Raw genomic sequence first — 16,537 nt, forward strand, 5'->3', positions numbered from 1 at the left:
GGCTGGCGAGGCGATCACAGGAGGATAGATACATAACTGCGGGAAATTCTATTGTACATCAGAAAACACTGTGGGCAAGTGATCGAGGGGTTGAATGTTGAAGGCGGTCGATATGGAGTAGATCAATTGGGCTGATTGGCCGTGGAGCTTTCAAACCTCTTCAAAGTTGTTGTGGTTGCAATCATCCAAGCAAGTGGAAAGGCCTTGGGTTGTCATTCAATCCGTGCACTGCTCTTTTGCACATGGTTTTTATTTGGCCGGTCAGTTGACCTTGATCAGTGGTGATTGCCAAGATGTTGGTGTGTGCGACTCAACAGTAGTAATGACACTGATTGTGAAAATGTATGTTCTTAAACGTTATTTTGTGTTTGGTGGTCATTATCTGGGCCGATCTTGGTATGAATGTTACTTGCCATTTGTCGGACAATGCCAGCTTTAAGATGATACATTTGCTGAGAATTCGCAAAACGGAATTAGACTGTGCATGGTCACAGCAAGCATTCGTCCACGAACCTTGCGATATCATTAACCAGGCAGCTAAAGTTGGCAGTGCCTTTGGCATTATTCTGTGGACCTTGGGCAGGGATTGGATCATTGACCTCAATCAGCAACAACTACTTGGCTTTGTGAGAATTTCCTTGCCAGCTGCGAATAGCATTTGTATTGATATTTTATTACAGCACTACCGGCAGTCCCATCACATTGCTGCGAGGTCTGAACTAGGGATGCGCTTCCAGCCACATTATTGAAATCGCTTTCTTCGCAAGCTCTGTATGTGTTGTGGGGAGCGGCTCGACTTCACACTAAGGCAGTTAGGTCTGACCATTCATATCTCATTAAAAAAAAATCCAGGTTGGCACACTGGTGTCCGATTTTGATGGAGTTATTAAACATCATTCTGCCTTCATTCGCATTCTCTTCCGAGTTATGAAGCCACGTGGCAGTTTTTTCGAAGAGATCCGGAAGGAATTCTTCCCTGACTCTGCACCCAATTCCCGAGTAAACATTTCGAAATGGTCTCCTCATCATCGCCCAATTGTTTCGGGAAGTTTGCAGTGCAAAAGTGACTTGCAATGCCTCAATGCCATGGGTGGCTCTACAACATACACCTACGATTTAGTTAACTGAAGATGAAACCCATCTCATTGCAGTACAAGTGATTTTCCAAGTTTTTCTGTCGATTACTAAACCTTTGCAAAAAACACAATGAGGAAAGCAGAAGGAGGACGTGCAAAGAATCTGACCGGCAAGGTAAAAGAAAATCCGACGCAATTCTCCAGGTGTATTGACAGTAAAAGTGTGGCGAGGGAAGGAATTGTTCCCCTTAAGGATCAGCGCGGCCGCTTTTGCAGAGAGCTGGTATAGTTTGTTTACAGACAGTTCCTGTCTCCAAGGCCTTCAATTAAGCTTTATATAGAGGGTTCCCTGCAATGTACTATCGTCAGTGTGCCTGCGAGAGCATTAACTCTGACGCAACCTGTGATCAACACGTCTTCATAAAGAGAATCAACACATGATAATAGAAGAATTGTGTTTTATTTTGCAATGGAACGGAGTCATCCACTGCCAGTGGAGATTCGGGTATTATTAGCTCTTTGGGATATACAGAAGTTTTACTATCCTCTTCTTGCTGTCGTTGGTATCCCCAGTAAGTTTTTTTATATATCAAATTGGTAGTTTACTAATAATGTCTAACTATAAACCCATTCTTAGAATTTACTCTGCCATATTTGCTACCTGTTGGTCGATTTAAAGCAGTCGTCCTTTCTGACAAGGTCAGTAAATTCCTTTTACTGGATGTTGATATAAGTCATAGATTCAAATCCTCATGCAAGCGGCGTTGACAACGGAAAGGCAAATAGAAACTCACTGACAGGGCTATTTGTGGTGAACAGAAAATAAATTAGTGATTGGACTCAAAGAGTTGCATTGCAGTCTATCATCGGTGAATTCAATTTGGACCAAGAATTCAGCCTCAGAATTCGTTCTTCGACATGTGGAGATTACTGCCGATTATAGCGGACGAGTTTAGACGGTGTTAAATCTCTGCTGCTTATACATGTAGCGATGTATTCATGTTTAAATTATAAAGTTTAGTAGTTTAGTCTCCTCTCGAACGCGGAAGGTTTAATAATCGGATCCTTCCTTGAACAGACTGCCACAACTGTTAATCTCGCAACATCACCCTGCTGCTTCCCCCGCTGTGTGATTCCTGATAGCCCTGTCCTCTCTTACAGTTAACCTGCTGACGATTGCCATCTTGTCTCGAAGAAAATGTGGTCTCTCCAAATGTGTCACCTGCTACCTGGTGGCCATGGCATCCGCAGATCTACTGGTCATTATCATCGATCTGATATTAAGGCATATTCCAATCGTTTTTCAGTTTGAATTTGTATTTGACATCCCGCTGTGTAATATCCACGCTGCCCTGCTTTACGCAGCGACGGATTGTTCTGTCTGGTTCACTATAGTGTTTACCATTGATCGATTTGTAGCTATCTGTAGTCAGAAATTGAAATCCAGATATTGCACCGAAAAAGCATCAAAGGCGATTTTAGCAACGGTGACGGTCGTTTCCCTTCTGAAAAACGTCAGCTGGTATTTTGTGTACACAGGAAGCTATTGGCTTCTAAACGACCCATGGTTTTGTATATTAAGAAATGATGTACAGAATTCACGTGCTTGGGGAGCGATTGAATTGCTTCACTTCATACTGACACCGGGGGTTCCCTTTATCCTGATTTTGCTGCTCAACGCATTGACGGTCAGACACATTTTAGCGGCCAACAGAGCGCGCAGAAGATTGCGGAACCAAAACACCGCGGAGCGCCCAAAAGACACGGAGATGGAGAACAGAAGGAAGTCCATTGTTCTACTCTTTGTCATTTCTGGAAATTTTATAATATTATGGGTGATATTTATGGTATTCTCTATATGCCGACGAATGCGTTATTTGGGCTACATGTCTGTCTCCCTGCCTTTCTTTGTGCGAGAAATGGGTTTCATGCTGCAACTCCTGAGTTGCTGCACAAACACGTGTATTTATGCCGTGACCCAAACTAAATTCAGGATACAGTTTGCGCAGATTGTCAAGTACCTTTTACAGTCATTCTTAAATTTGTTAAATAATGAACTGAATTGAAATGACACCGTCTGTCCAAAGGCACCTATTTTGCCCGATCACTCGGAGTTAGCATGACGGAAAGAACTGCAGATGCTGGTTTACACTGAAGATAGACACAAAACTCTGGAGTAACTCAGCTGGACAGGCAGCATCTCTGGAGAGAAGCAATGGGTGACGCTTCTGGTCGAGACACTTCTTCAGACAGATAGTCAGGGGAAAGGGGGAAACAGAGGTATGGAAGGGTAAGGTGTGAAAGCCAGACATCAAAGAGGTCGTAGTTCAAGGAAAATGTAGAATAGATCATTGTTAGCTCGGGGAAGGTGACAACGAAGCAGACAAAGATACAATTTAATCAGGAAGACAGTCATAATGGCCGGAGAACGGGGATGGAGGAGGGATGGTGAGAGAGGGAAAACAAGGGTTACTTGAAGTTAGAGAAGTCGATATTCATGCCGCTGGGTTGCAAGCTGCCTAAGCGGAATATGAGGTGCTGTTCCTCCAATTTGCATTGGGCTACACTCTGACAATGGAGGAGGCCCGGGGTAGAAAGGTCTGGAGCCCAACGGTGGTTTCTCAAGTTCAGATCGTCTCCTCCTGTTCCCACATGCCAATGACCTGCAGATCGATAAGTCAGTTACAACTGTAAATTGTCGTTCGTGTGCAGGTGAGTGGTGGTGGTGGTGGTGGGGGGGGGGGGGTGAATGGGGGTGTTGGGAGAATAACAATCAGGTTAAATGAATTTTCGGTGGTCGGCGCAGTCAATGGGCCGACGGGCGTGTTTCCCGCTCTACAGTGCGTTGACTCGAAGACAACGAATAAATATTGAATGACCCCGGAAGGCCACAAATGGCAAAAACCTCCATGCAACATTATGAAAGAGACTTGGCAATTGTGAAAAAAATCATAAATGCATATTATTGAGAAGATAATCAAACTGATTATCTTCTCAATAATATCGGGTCTGAGAAGCAGCGGATCGGTGGAGAGATAGCAGGCATCTCCCCTCCGCTCCATCAATCTGAAGAAGCGTCCCGAAAATAAACGTTGTATGTCCATTTCCCTCCATCGATGCTGTCTGACCAATGAGTGACTCCGTGTAGAAAGGAACTACACGGAAATAAACTGCTGGCTTATACCGAAGATGGACACAGAGTGCTGGAGGAACTCAGCGGGCCAGGCAAGACCTCTGGAGAAAAAGGATGGGTGGCGTTTATTCAGACTGAAAGTAGAAGGGATGGAACTGGAGGTAAGAAAAGGTCAAAACCAATGCGTTTCTCCAGCAGTTTGATTTTTGCTCTGGCTTGCAGCGTTTGCAGTCTCGTGTTTCTCTATGAGAAATTATGCTGGTGTCACAGAAAAGCATTCCAAACCTTTGTTGAATCTGGCAGGTTACATGAAACGGGCAGAAATATACCAAGTTCAGCGAGTGAATGTAGATATTATGGTGGAAATACAACAGTAAATTTAGTTCAGATCAACGTGCTAACATTTCTTTAAACATCAGATAGTTTTTAAAAAGCAGAAAATTGACGGGTTCAAAATTGAATGCAGCCAAACCTACAGTTGAGGTGCTCAGATTTTGAGAAGGCATTTTTCTTCCTGATGCCACTGACGCTTTGTTGGGTCCCACTAGTATATTTTCGCCTTTCTGAATACCTTTCTGGAAGTAATTGTGAATTTTCATTTTGCGTCCCCCCTCCCCCCTCAATACATTAGTTATTTGTTTGTATCTGCATTTCAGCCATCAATATATTAAACTTAAATCAGATTTTCCAATGAAACATAATGTCTCGCAGTTTCTTGAGATCGTGAGCCTAAATTGCATATTCCGTCAGTAATACTCCCTTTCTAAGCCAGGGGGTGGGGAATCTGTGGAATTCATAGGCACAGAAGAGTGTGGAAGCAAAGTAATTGCGTATTTTTACAGTAGAGATTGATAGGTTCTTGATTATTAAGAGCGCCAATGGTTGCGGGGAGGGTGGGTTAGAGGGGGAAAAAATATATCAGCCTTGATCGAATGGCGGAGAAGACCCAATGGGTCAAATGTCCTAATTTTGCTCTTATGTCTTATTAATTTATGTCCCGCAACAAATAAAATACCAACATTTAGCGACATAAGGAACAGATGCGGGTAATTTACGTGGAATACAAAGAGTTCTCCACGACATAGACGGGTGAAGTTTCAATAGCCACTGAGAAGAAGTTCCCAGGTACCTTATTTTCAATGAACCTCCCTAATCTGATAAACGTGTCTTCTCGTTCGTGTATCTCTCATTCGTCCAACGTCTTGAAATCCATTATCTCATCTTATCCCAAGGATGGTAAATGTTTCCATAAGACCTCCCTTCATTCATATAAACTCAAAATAATATAATTTAATGCTTATACTTCCCTTTTGCTAAACCCCACCTCACTTGCAATAGAGAACCATTTACCTTGCTGTATCTGCCTGCTAAATGTTTGTGACTCCTGCCCATGAACACTTACATCCATCTGCGCTTTGCTCTTCTCCACTCTTTCTGTCATAATTGTCTGACTTTATATACCACTTACGATGTGCACAATCTTACACTTTCCAATATTCAACTACTTTTGTTAATTTTGCCCACAGTTTATATCGTTTGCAGAGTTTGAATATGATCATGGCAACATGGCATTCCCCCTATTTTTATACCATTGCGAAAGTTAGATAGAAACATAGAAACATAGAAAATAGGTGCAGGAGTAGGCCATTCGGCCCTTCGAGCCTGCACCACCATTCAATATGATCATGGCTGATCGTCCAACTCAGTATCCTGTATCTGCCTTCTCTCCATACCCCCTGATCCCTTTAGCCAGAAGGGGCACATCTCATTCCCTCTTAAATATAGCCAATGAACTGGCCTCAACTACCTTCTGTGGCAGAGAATTCCACAGATTCACCACTGTGTGTGAGAAAAAAACGTTCTCATCTCGGTCCTAAAAGACTTCCCCCTTATCCTTAAACTGTGATCCCTTGTGCTGGACTTCCCCAACGTCGGGAACAATCTTCCTGCATCTAGCCTGTCCAACCCCTTAAGAATTTTGTAAGTTTCTATAAGATCCCCCCTCAATCTTCTAAATTCCAGCGAGATGCTTTACACTCTGCCCCATCCTCCAATTCATTACTGTGAGTCATGATTAACTGAGGGCAAATAAATGTTCCTTTGGGCACTCAAGTAGCTACATCCTTCCAAACTGATCAAGGAAAATGTTATTCTCACAAAATAACCAATCTTCATCCATGCTCACATTCTTCCATTTTTGACGACACCTTGCGAAATGCCATCTCAAACTAAATATACACTACATATATAATAATAATAATAATAATGCATTTTATTTATATAGCGCTTTTCATATACTCAAAGACGCTTTACAGAGATTTTGAGAACATAGGGAAATGAATAAATAGATAAATAAGTAAGTAAATAAATGAACAGAGAAAGGAGACAGAAGGTGAGGTGACCTTCAGTGGTTGAAGGCAGTACTGAACAGGTGAGACTTCAGCGATGTTTTGAATGTGGTGAGTGTGGAGGAGTCTCTAACGGTTTGGGGTAATGAGTTCCATAGGGTGGGAGCAGCGATGGAGAAAGCCCTGTCCCCCCAGGATCTGAGTTTGGTCCGGATGTGGGGGGATAGGAGATTGGCAGCGGCAGAGCGGAGGGTGCAGGTGGGAGTGTGCCTGTGGAGGAGGTCGGTCAGGTAGGATGGGGCCAGGTTATGGAGGGCTTTGTAGGTTATGAGGAGGATTTTGCGTTATCCTCTCCCATTTTGCTTCCATCTTAAATGGACGTCGGCAAATCTGTCAGATTTTATTTATATTTCACAAGTGGCTTTGATTACTTGTCGGTGGGAAGAAGGGTTTCGACCGAAAACGTCATCCATTCCTTCTCTCCCGAGATGCTGCCTGACCCGCTGAGTTACTACAGCATTTTGTCTTTGACTTTCTCTAAGCGACTAATGCGTTCTTGCTTATTTGCAGAACCCCCAACATCTATATCAAAAACAGATTTTAAACTTACAATCCCATAGATACCCACTTGAAATTTTGGTGGCAGGTCTCTCCCTCGCTGCCAGTTAGATGTGTATATTTCCTCTCTACATTACTTTTCAGAAGGACGTGAAAACTAATGTGATGGGGAAGAAAAACACGAAAGACGGATAAATCGCCGTTCCTGACCAGGATCCCAGGATGTTATGGGGAATAAGGGATGAGGTTGCTCTGCTCATGGCTGATATTTTATGCATCTTTGTTAGTCACAGGTAAGGTACTGGAAGACTGGGGATAGTTAGTGCTGCACTTCTATTTAAGACGGGCAGTAGAGAAAAGCCAGGGGATAGCAGTCCGGTGAGTCTGGGGTCAGTGGTGAGAAATCTATTGGAAGGAATTCTGAGAGATAGGAATGATTTGCATTTAAAAATGAACTGATTGATTAGGAACAGTCAGCATGACTCTGTATGTGGCGAGTCGGGTCTCAAAAATGTGATTGCGTTTTTCAAGAGATGACCTAGTGGATTGAAGACCAAGGGACAGTAGACGTTGTCTGCAGGGAGTTTACCAATGCCTTGACAAAGGCCTGCACGATGCGGGAGATCACAATTGAGCTAGCCAGAGACACAACATTAGCTTAGTGGTAGCTGATGTTCCATTTTCAAACTGAGGCCATGATCAATGGTGTACCACAGGAATCGGTGATAGATTCTTTGTTATTTGTAAGATATATGAATGATTTGGATGAGAATGTAAAAGTGGCACGAACAGTCAGTTTGCAGCTAATACTAAAATTGGTGGTATGGGGCCAGTAAAGTTGGTTCTCTGAGGTTACAATAGACTATTGGTGAACTGGGAAGGTGATGGTATTGCAGATAGGATTCTACTCAGACGCAGTGCTAGTGGGTAAGAAGGAGTTCTAGATTTTAGACATGCAAAAATGGGGTAATTGTGTAGAAACTGTTGAGATCCCAGATAATTATGGGAAGAGGAAGCCATAATTCTGTAAAATAGAATTATTGGAGACGTTATGTATGTAAATTGCAATAACCAGAAGGCAATCACATAGAAGGCCCAAAAACATAGGCGTAGCACCTGCCCTGCTGTGCAGTTGCCCATTCATAGAACATAGAACATAGAACATAGAACAGTCGAGCTCAGTCGATGTGTCCACAATGTCCGTGCCGAAAATGATGACAAATAGACCTAATATACCCTGCCTGGACCTGATCCATATCCCTCTATTTCCTTGTATATCCATTTACTTATCTAAAAGCATCTTAAATGACTTTATCGTTTCTGTTTCAATCACCACGCTCGATAATGCATTCCAGGCACTCGGCCCTTGTCGCGCACGTCTCATTTAAACGCGGGGGGGGGAGCGCATTTTAAAGGTCCGCGGGGGGGGGAGCGCATTAGTTAAAGGTCCGCGGGGGGCGAGGGCATTAGTTAAAGGTCCGCGGGGGGAGCGCATTAGTTAAAGGTCCGCGGGGGGGGGGGGGGGGAGCGCATTATTTAAAGGTCCGCGGGGGGAGTAGCGCATTGGTTAAAGGTCCGCGGGGGGGGGGGGGGGCGCGCAACAGTTAAACGTCCGCGGGGGAAGGGGGGTGCGCATCAGTTAAAGGTCCGCCCTGGGAGGGGGAGCGCATTAGTTAAAGGTCCGCGGGGGGGGGGCATTAGTTAAAGGTCCGCGGGGGGGGGCATTAGTTAAAGGTCCGCGGGGGGTGGGGGGAGGGCATTAGTTAAAGGTCCTCGGGGGGGAGCGCATTAGTTAAAGGTCCGCGGGAGGGGGCATTAGTTAAAGGTCCGCGGGGGGGGGGGAGGGCGTTAGTTAAAGGTCCGCGGGGGGTGGGGGGAGGGCATTAGTTAAAGGTCCTCGGGGGGGGGGAGCGCATTAGTTAAAGGTCCGCAGGGGGCGGGGAGCGCATTAGTTAAAGGTCCGCGGAGGGGGGAGGTCATTAGTTAAAGGTCCGTGGGGGGTGGAGCGCATCAGTTAAACGTCCGCGGGGGGGGGGGAGGGGCATCAGTTAAAGGTCCGCCTGGGGGGGGGGGAGCGCATTAGTTAAACGTCCGTGGGGGGTTATTAGTTAAACGTCCGCGGGGGGGGGGGGGGGGGGAGCACATCAGTTAAAGGTCCGCCTGGGGGGGGGAGCGCATCAGTTAAAGGTCCGCGGGGGGGGGGAGCTCATTACTTAAAGGTCCGCGTGGGGCGCATTAGTTAAAGGTCCGCGGGGGGCGGGGGGGCGGGCAGTAGTTAAAGGTCCGCGGGGGGGGGCATTAGTTAAAGGTCCGCGGGAGGGGGGAGGGCATTAGTTAAAGGTCCGCGGGGGGGCATTAGTTAAAGGTCCGCGGGGGGGAGGGCAGTAGTTAAAGGTCCGCGGGGGGGGGGCATTAGTTAAAGGTCCGCGGGGGGGGAGGGCATTAGTTAAAGGTTGGGGGGGAGGGCAGTATTTCAAGGTCCGCGGGGGAGGGAGCGCATCAGTTAAAGGTCCGTGGGTGGGGGGCATTAGTTAAAGGGGCGCGGGGGGGGGCTGATCTGTTGGAGACGTGCGGGTCGCATTGCATTGTGACGTCGCACGCTGTATACCGGGGGCGGGGGGCGCGAGCTCATCTCACAGGCGCACGGTTGCCATTGTGACGTCACACGCTGAAGACCTTCAATAAATCGGTTAGTAATTAAATGTTTTAACTTTAAAACCACTCTAATTTTTTTTAAAATACGACCATTTAAAATGACCCTGTTATCGGCACCCATGGCGAGAGTGGTGCAAAAATTAAGGCGGTGCAAAAATTGTGGCGCTGGGGTTTAAAGTTATATTTGATCTACCTGAGACTCTGAGTTACTGCAGGTCTGAATGAACTAGGTCCCGAATTGAAACGTCAGCCGACCCATAGATAGACACAAAATACTGGAGTGACTCAGCGGGACAGACAGCATCTCTGGAGAGAAGGAATGGGTGACATTTCGGGTCGAGACCCTTCTTCAGACTAGAGTCACCTATCCATTTTCTCCAGAGATGCTGCTTGACCGAGAGAATTACTCCAGCATTATGTCTCCTTTTTTGTGTAAAGCAGCATCTGCAGTTCCTTGTTTCTACATTTTTACTCCAGGACTTTGGGTCTTGTGCAAGATTCCAGCATTTGCCGTACTTTGTGTCTCCATTTGATCGACACAAATTGTTCAAGTAAAGTCTCGACCCGAAACGTCACCCATTCCTTCCCTCCTGAGATGCTGCCTGGCCCGCTGAGTTACTCCAGCTTTTTGTGATACCTTCAAATTGTTCAAGTGTGATTAATAAGGCTTCATTGTTACTGGAAGATTTTTCAAGCATATTCAGTATACCTTGGGAGCAAGTGAAAAATACCTTGGTTTGCCCATGCACATACGGCAACTTTGGGGACGATTGGGGATGGGACCCGACTACAAACTGATTGTGCTAGAGAGAGGGGGGGACCTAGAAGAACCTACAGCTTCTCCCACCTAGAAGGGCAAATAAAGTAGCACACTAAAACTTTGTGTGCAAGTCGCACCTGACCTGACATGGGACTCTAATACCTGATTGAGGCGAAATGCTAGAACTAATTACTTAACAGAATTATTTAGACGTGAGACTTTAGAGATACAGCAGAAACAGGTCCGTCAGCCCACTGAGTCCGTGCCAACCAGCGATCATCCCGTACACTAACACCCATCCTACACACTGGGGACAATTTACAATTTACTGAAGATAATTGACCTACAGACCTGTACGTCTTTGACGTGTGGTAGGAAACCAGAACACTCGGAGAAAACCCACGCGGTCGCAGGGAGAACGTGCAAATTCCATACAGACAGCACTCGGAGTCAGGATCCAACCCGGGTCTCTGGCGCTGTGAGGCAGCAACTCTACCACTGCGCCACTGTGCGTTTGAAAGCACCATCACCACGTCTGCAGTTGCTCTATGGGACTGCTCACCACCACGTTATCAAAGAGAGTGAGGACTGGACTTTGAATGTTGCCTGTGACGTTGTTACCAACATCCCCTAAAGAAGATCTAGGTTGACACACTAGTGTGCAGCAATTTCAGATCGTATGTTAAGCTAAGACTTCACTGAGTGCAGCACAACTGGTAGACCCGCTACCTCACAAGCGCCAGAGACCCGGGTTTGATCCTGACTTCGGGTCTGTGTGTGTGTATGTGGGTTTTGCACGTTCTACCTGTGACCACTAACACTATCCTACACACTAGGGACAACTTACAATTTTTACCGAAGCGAATTAACCCACAAACCTGTACATCTTTGGGATGTGGGAGGAAAACCTGTGCACCTGGGGAAAACCCACACGGTCACGGGGAGAATCTTCAAACTCCGTCCAGCCAGTCCCCTTAGTCAGGGTCTAACCCAGGTCTCTGATGCTGTAAGACTGCAACTCTACTGCTGTCCCCATGATTATTGATTATTAAACCATTCTAATCAATATCGCTATTAAATCATTCCAACTGTAATAATCTTGGTTATTATACCATTCCAACAGATCAGCAGAGAAGCTCACTAAAAAATTAAGTGATATCTCACACAGGCTTACTCAGAAAATTGCCATCTGACTGTGTAGAAAACGTAGCACTTTGGCAAAGTCTCTGTATGCAGCTTAAGTTGGAATTGTCAGGGGACTGGCAAAACAAAAAGGTGAATTATTTGCTTTAGTAATTGCACAGGCACATGGTGGTCTTTTGCCTCTAGTCATTTCATTAAAAAATAACTAATAAAGTTGGATTCTTTGTCGGTGCTCGATCAAGGGCAAGAGTGCGTCTGGCTCAGTTGGTATTGGACCAGAGTGGATCTTCGTTTGTGAGTTGACAAATGCAGATAGAGTTTAATCCAAGCAAACGTGTCGCACTTTGGAAGGTCGAATGCAAGGGGAAAATATACAAATTTATGGCAAGACCCTAAATGGCATCAATTGTAAGGCCACATATATTGACCACCGAAAACTCCCCTTGGAAAGGTGGTGGTGATCAATTCTCTCGAACAATAAGTGAGCAATAGACAGACGCAGAAAGCTGGAGTAACTCTGCGGGTCACACAGCATCTCTGGAGAAATGAAATTGGTGACGTTTCGGGTGTCGTGACCCTTCCTCAGACATAGTGGATAGTGTGGACAAAGTGCAAGTCATCGTGCAGGTCGGCAAGTAAACTGGCCCTTCAGCCCAAAATGTCCATGCCAGCAACCAAGCATCCATTTACACAATCCTACATAATTCCAATTTACATTCCCATCAACTCCTCCAATTCCAGCATGCGCCTACACGCTACTACAAACAAGGGCAAATTTCTGGTGGATTTGATTCCCCATTGTAGGGAAGATAAGGATGCCTGGGATTAACAGTGACGTGATCGTATGCATTCGGAATTGGCTTACTGATAGAAGGCAGAGGGTTGCAGTGGAAGAATAATACTCAGGCTGCAGGCCTATGACCAGTGGAGACCCACAGGAATCTGTGCTGGGACCTCTGCCGTCAATGGTACACGTACGGCTGAGTTACTCCTGCATTTTGTGTTTACCTTTGGTTTAAACCAGCATCTGCAGTTCCTTTTTATCACAGTTAAAGGAAAATATAATCCAGATAATTATCCCATCAAACAATGTGTAGGAATTCCCTGTTTTTCAATGAGTTCTCTTCTGATTAGGCAATAAGGCCATAAGACGTAGGAGCAGAATTAGACCATCCGACCCATTGAGTCTGCTCTGCCATTCGATCATGGCTGATCTAATTTTTCCTCTCAACCCCATTCGCTGGCCTACACCCCATAACCTTTGACACCCTTACTAATCAAGAACCTATAAATACCCAGTGCCTTGGCCTCCACTGACGTCTGTGTGACCATGAATTGCACGGATTCATCACCCACTGGCTGAAGAAATTCCTCTTCATCTCCATTCTAAACCAAAGCAAGTGTAGACTCAAGATAGACACAAAATGCTGGAGTAACACAGCGGGAAAGGCAGCATCTCAGGAGAGATGGCCGGGGTGATGTTTCGGGTCAAGACCCATCTTCAGTCTGAGAGTCGGGGGAGAGGGAAATTGGAAATATGGAAGAGGGTACAAAAGAATATAAGATGTGAAAATGACAGATCAAAGCAGACGATGATCAAGGAAATGTAGAATGGTTCATTGTTGGCTGAGGGGCAGGTGACAACGAGGCATACAAACAGTAACATTAATCAGGAGGACAGTGAAACTAGGCAGAAAACTAGGGTGGGGAGAGACAGAGAGAGAGCGAAAGCAAAGGTTACTTGAAGTTAGGGAAATTAATACTCATATCACTGGGTTGTAAGCTGCCTGAGCGAAATATGAGGTGCTGTTTCTCCAGTTTACATTTGGCTTCACTCTGACAGTGGAGGAGACCCAGGAATTAGTGGTTGGCTGGGAATGGGAGGGGGATTTAGTGTTTAGCAACCAGGAGATCACATTGGCCAAGACGGACTGAACAAAGGTGTCTGCTTTACCTCACCTTGTACATCAGGGCCCTCCCTCCATCCCAGGAATCAACCTGGTCAATCTTCACCCCATTCCCTCAATTGCAAAGTTTCTCCTTCCTGAGGTAATGTAGGAAAATAACTGCAGATGCTGGTACAAATCGAAGGTATCACAAAATGCTGGAGTAACTCAACAGATCAGGAAGCATCTCAGGAGAGAATGAATGGGTGACGTTTCGGGTCGAGTCCCATCTTCAGACTGATCCTTCCTGAGGTAAGGTGAACCAGGCCTAAGCAGAATTGTCCAGATGGAGTCACACAAGGACCAGTTAAAATTGGAGCTGGAGCAGGTGGCCGCTGGCTGCGAGAGATCACGTGGGGCGGTGACGTCACCTTGTCCCGTATTTGGGAGTGAGAAAGTTGGCAACCCTAGTGAGGAGGATACCCAGGTCCTGGGCACACTATCGCCTTTCATTCTCCTATCATTTTGAATACTCCACCTGTTCTTTGTTCCACAAAGTGAAGCTACCCATCAAACCATGTTCTATGAGAAGAACAGAAGTTTGCTCCTGAAGACAGACACAAAAAACTGGAGTAACTCAGCGGGACAGGCAGCACCTCTGGAGAGAAGGAATGGGTGACATTTCGGGTCGAGACCCTTCTTCAGACTTGCTGAACATAAACTTCTTCAGACTCAGTTTGGTCCCGGTGAAACTCAGCAAATCTGGCAGGGAAGTGGACATCTGAAGAAAGGTCCAGACACGAAGTGCCACTCGAGTTCGCTTCCCTCCTACATATGCTGCCTGACCATCTGCGCTCTTCCAGCGCTTTACAGATGCAGGGATCTTGGTCGACGTACAGTCTCTTGTGTCTCCTTTCGCTCCCTGTGGCCTGGCCAACATTTAAACAATGAATCAAATTAACCGGTTATTCATCTTGCTGCTTATGAAGCCTTGTCTTGTGCAAATATTCCATTGGCAGTTTCTCGAGGACTTCAAACAACGCTAAATGGCATTGTTGGCAATATATTTCTGGCCACTCTGCACTTGAAAGAAAATCAAAATCCCCTTAATATTAAAGAACGGCGCAGCCAGATATCAAATTTCATACAACATATTGGGTGCATGATCTTGAGAGCTGCTGCCAGGCCTCAGTTTAAGATGAGGAACATATCGTTGGAATTATCTTACTCCTAGTAAAACTGATTTTCATTTTACAAGAGGTTGAAGAAAATCACTTGCAAAGGAAAAGTGCAGAAATGCCAGGCTTTTATTTTGACTCAAGAACCATTCTCACAGGATTGGAGTAACTAAGCAGACCAGGCAGCATTTCTGGAGAGCACGGCACGGGGTGAAGGGTCTCGACCTGCAATGTCACCTATTCCTTTTCTCCAGAGATGCTGCCTGACCCACTGAGTTACTCCAGCTTTTTCAGTTTCAACCAGCATCTGCAGTTCCTTCCTACACAAGTGATAGGTAGATACAGGCGAGTGGGGTTTCCATTGGCGGATGGATGGACAAAGGCTGCTGATGAACTGGAGACAAAAGGGTGTAAGTTAAGTAGAGAAGAGGAGTGGCATGTGAAGGCAGAGGAGGCACGGTGGCGCAGCGGTAGAGTTGCTGCCTTACGATGCCAGACACTCGGGTTTGATCCTGACTAGGGGGGTGTTGTATGCACGGAGTTTGTACGTTCTCCCCGTGACCGCGTGGGTCTTCTCCAAGATCTTCAGTTTCCTCCCACACTCCAAAGACGTACAGGTTTGTAAGTTAATTGGGTTGGTATAAGTGTAAGTTATTTCTAGTGTGTGTAGGATAGTGTTAATGTGCGGGGATCGCCGTTCCGTGTGGACTCGGTGGGCCGAAGGGCCTGTTTCCACGCTGTATCTCTAAACTAAACTAAAGGAAGGGATATATGTGAAGGGGGTGGGCAATAAGGGAGCATGATAGTGAGTAGAAGGCATGTGGCACAGAGAAGAAGAGGACAGGGGAGGGAGGGGGTAGGGAAGAGGGGGGCTGTGTTGCCTAAAATTGGAGAATGCGGTGTTCATACCATTGGGTTGTCAACTGCTCAAGTGAAATAGGAGGTTCTGTTCTGGCTGCTTGCATTTGATCTCTATCTGGCAAACCTGGTGTGCATCTATTTCATAGAAACATACAAACATAAAAAATAGGTGCAGGAGAAGGCCATTCGGCCCTTTGAGCCAGCAGCACCCTTCAATATGATCGTGGCTGATCATCCAAAATCAGTACCCCATTCCAGATTTATCCCTTGATTCCCTTAGCCCTAAGAGCTAAATCTAACTCTCTCTTGAAAACCCATCATCCATTCATGTATGCGTGCCTGCACGTGTGTGTGTGCATATGTGTCTGGATTTGAGCTTCACTGCATTGAGGGGGTGGGGAAATAGCCACAGGTGATATCTGAGAATGTGTGTGATGGATGTTGGGAGGGATAGGGGAGATTTTTTGATCTGTACTTGTTCATCCAAGTGATATAATTTATTTGTTAATTTCACCTCAATGTGATCTTCAGTCTCCATCTAATGGCCTTATTTCAATAGATTACTGCAAAAAAAAATTAAATCTTCTTCACCACTGCGTTCTAAAAGTGAAGGCTTGTTTAGATCTAATTTAATTGGAGAAGCCTATTCACAATTCCACTCGGTAGATTTTGAAGATCGTTATTGGTTTTAACTCTCTTAAACAAAAATAGACAGAAGGAACTGCAGGTGCTGACTTACATGGAAAAAAGACACAAAGTGCCGGAATAATTCAGAGGGTCAGGCAGCTTCCATGAACAACGTGGATAGGCGCTAACTTTGCGTCAGGGCCCTTCTTCGGTCTGATTGTTGTTGGGGGGGGGAAAGCTGGAAGAGATGTGGGGGCAGGACGAAAGCGGGCAGGAGGTAGGTTGATTCAAGTCAAGGAGGTTTAGACTGGT

The 16,537-nt window shown here is 45.8% G+C and overlaps 1 protein-coding gene across 1 annotated transcript; it reads left to right on the top strand.

Annotated features, from left to right (window-relative positions):
* Positions 1 to 440: 440 nt before the first annotated feature.
* LOC144610271 (putative G-protein coupled receptor 139) lies at positions 441 to 3,142 on the top strand. The gene is made up of 3 exons (XM_078428862.1): positions 441 to 712; positions 1,503 to 1,648; positions 2,238 to 3,142. The coding sequence occupies exons 1-3, from the start codon at positions 441 to 443 to the stop codon at positions 3,140 to 3,142; spliced, it is 1,323 nt and encodes a 440-aa protein (XP_078284988.1).
* Positions 3,143 to 16,537: the final 13,395 nt, after the last annotated feature.

Source organism: Rhinoraja longicauda, chromosome 36 (genome assembly GCF_053455715.1).
Source record: "Rhinoraja longicauda isolate Sanriku21f chromosome 36, sRhiLon1.1, whole genome shotgun sequence".
NCBI lineage: Eukaryota > Metazoa > Chordata > Chondrichthyes > Rajiformes > Arhynchobatidae > Rhinoraja > Rhinoraja longicauda.

Excerpts from the sequence above, each read along its gene's own strand:
- LOC144610271 (XM_078428862.1), top strand. The coding sequence starts at position 441 with ATGATACATTTGCTGAGAATTCGCAAAACGGAATTAGACTGTGCATGG. Across the intron at positions 713-1,502 it reads TCCCATCACATTGCTGCGAG|AGAATCAACACATGATAATA; the intron begins GTCTGAACTAGG and ends GTCTTCATAAAG. Across the intron at positions 1,649-2,237 it reads TGCTGTCGTTGGTATCCCCA|TTAACCTGCTGACGATTGCC; the intron begins GTAAGTTTTTTT and ends CCTCTCTTACAG.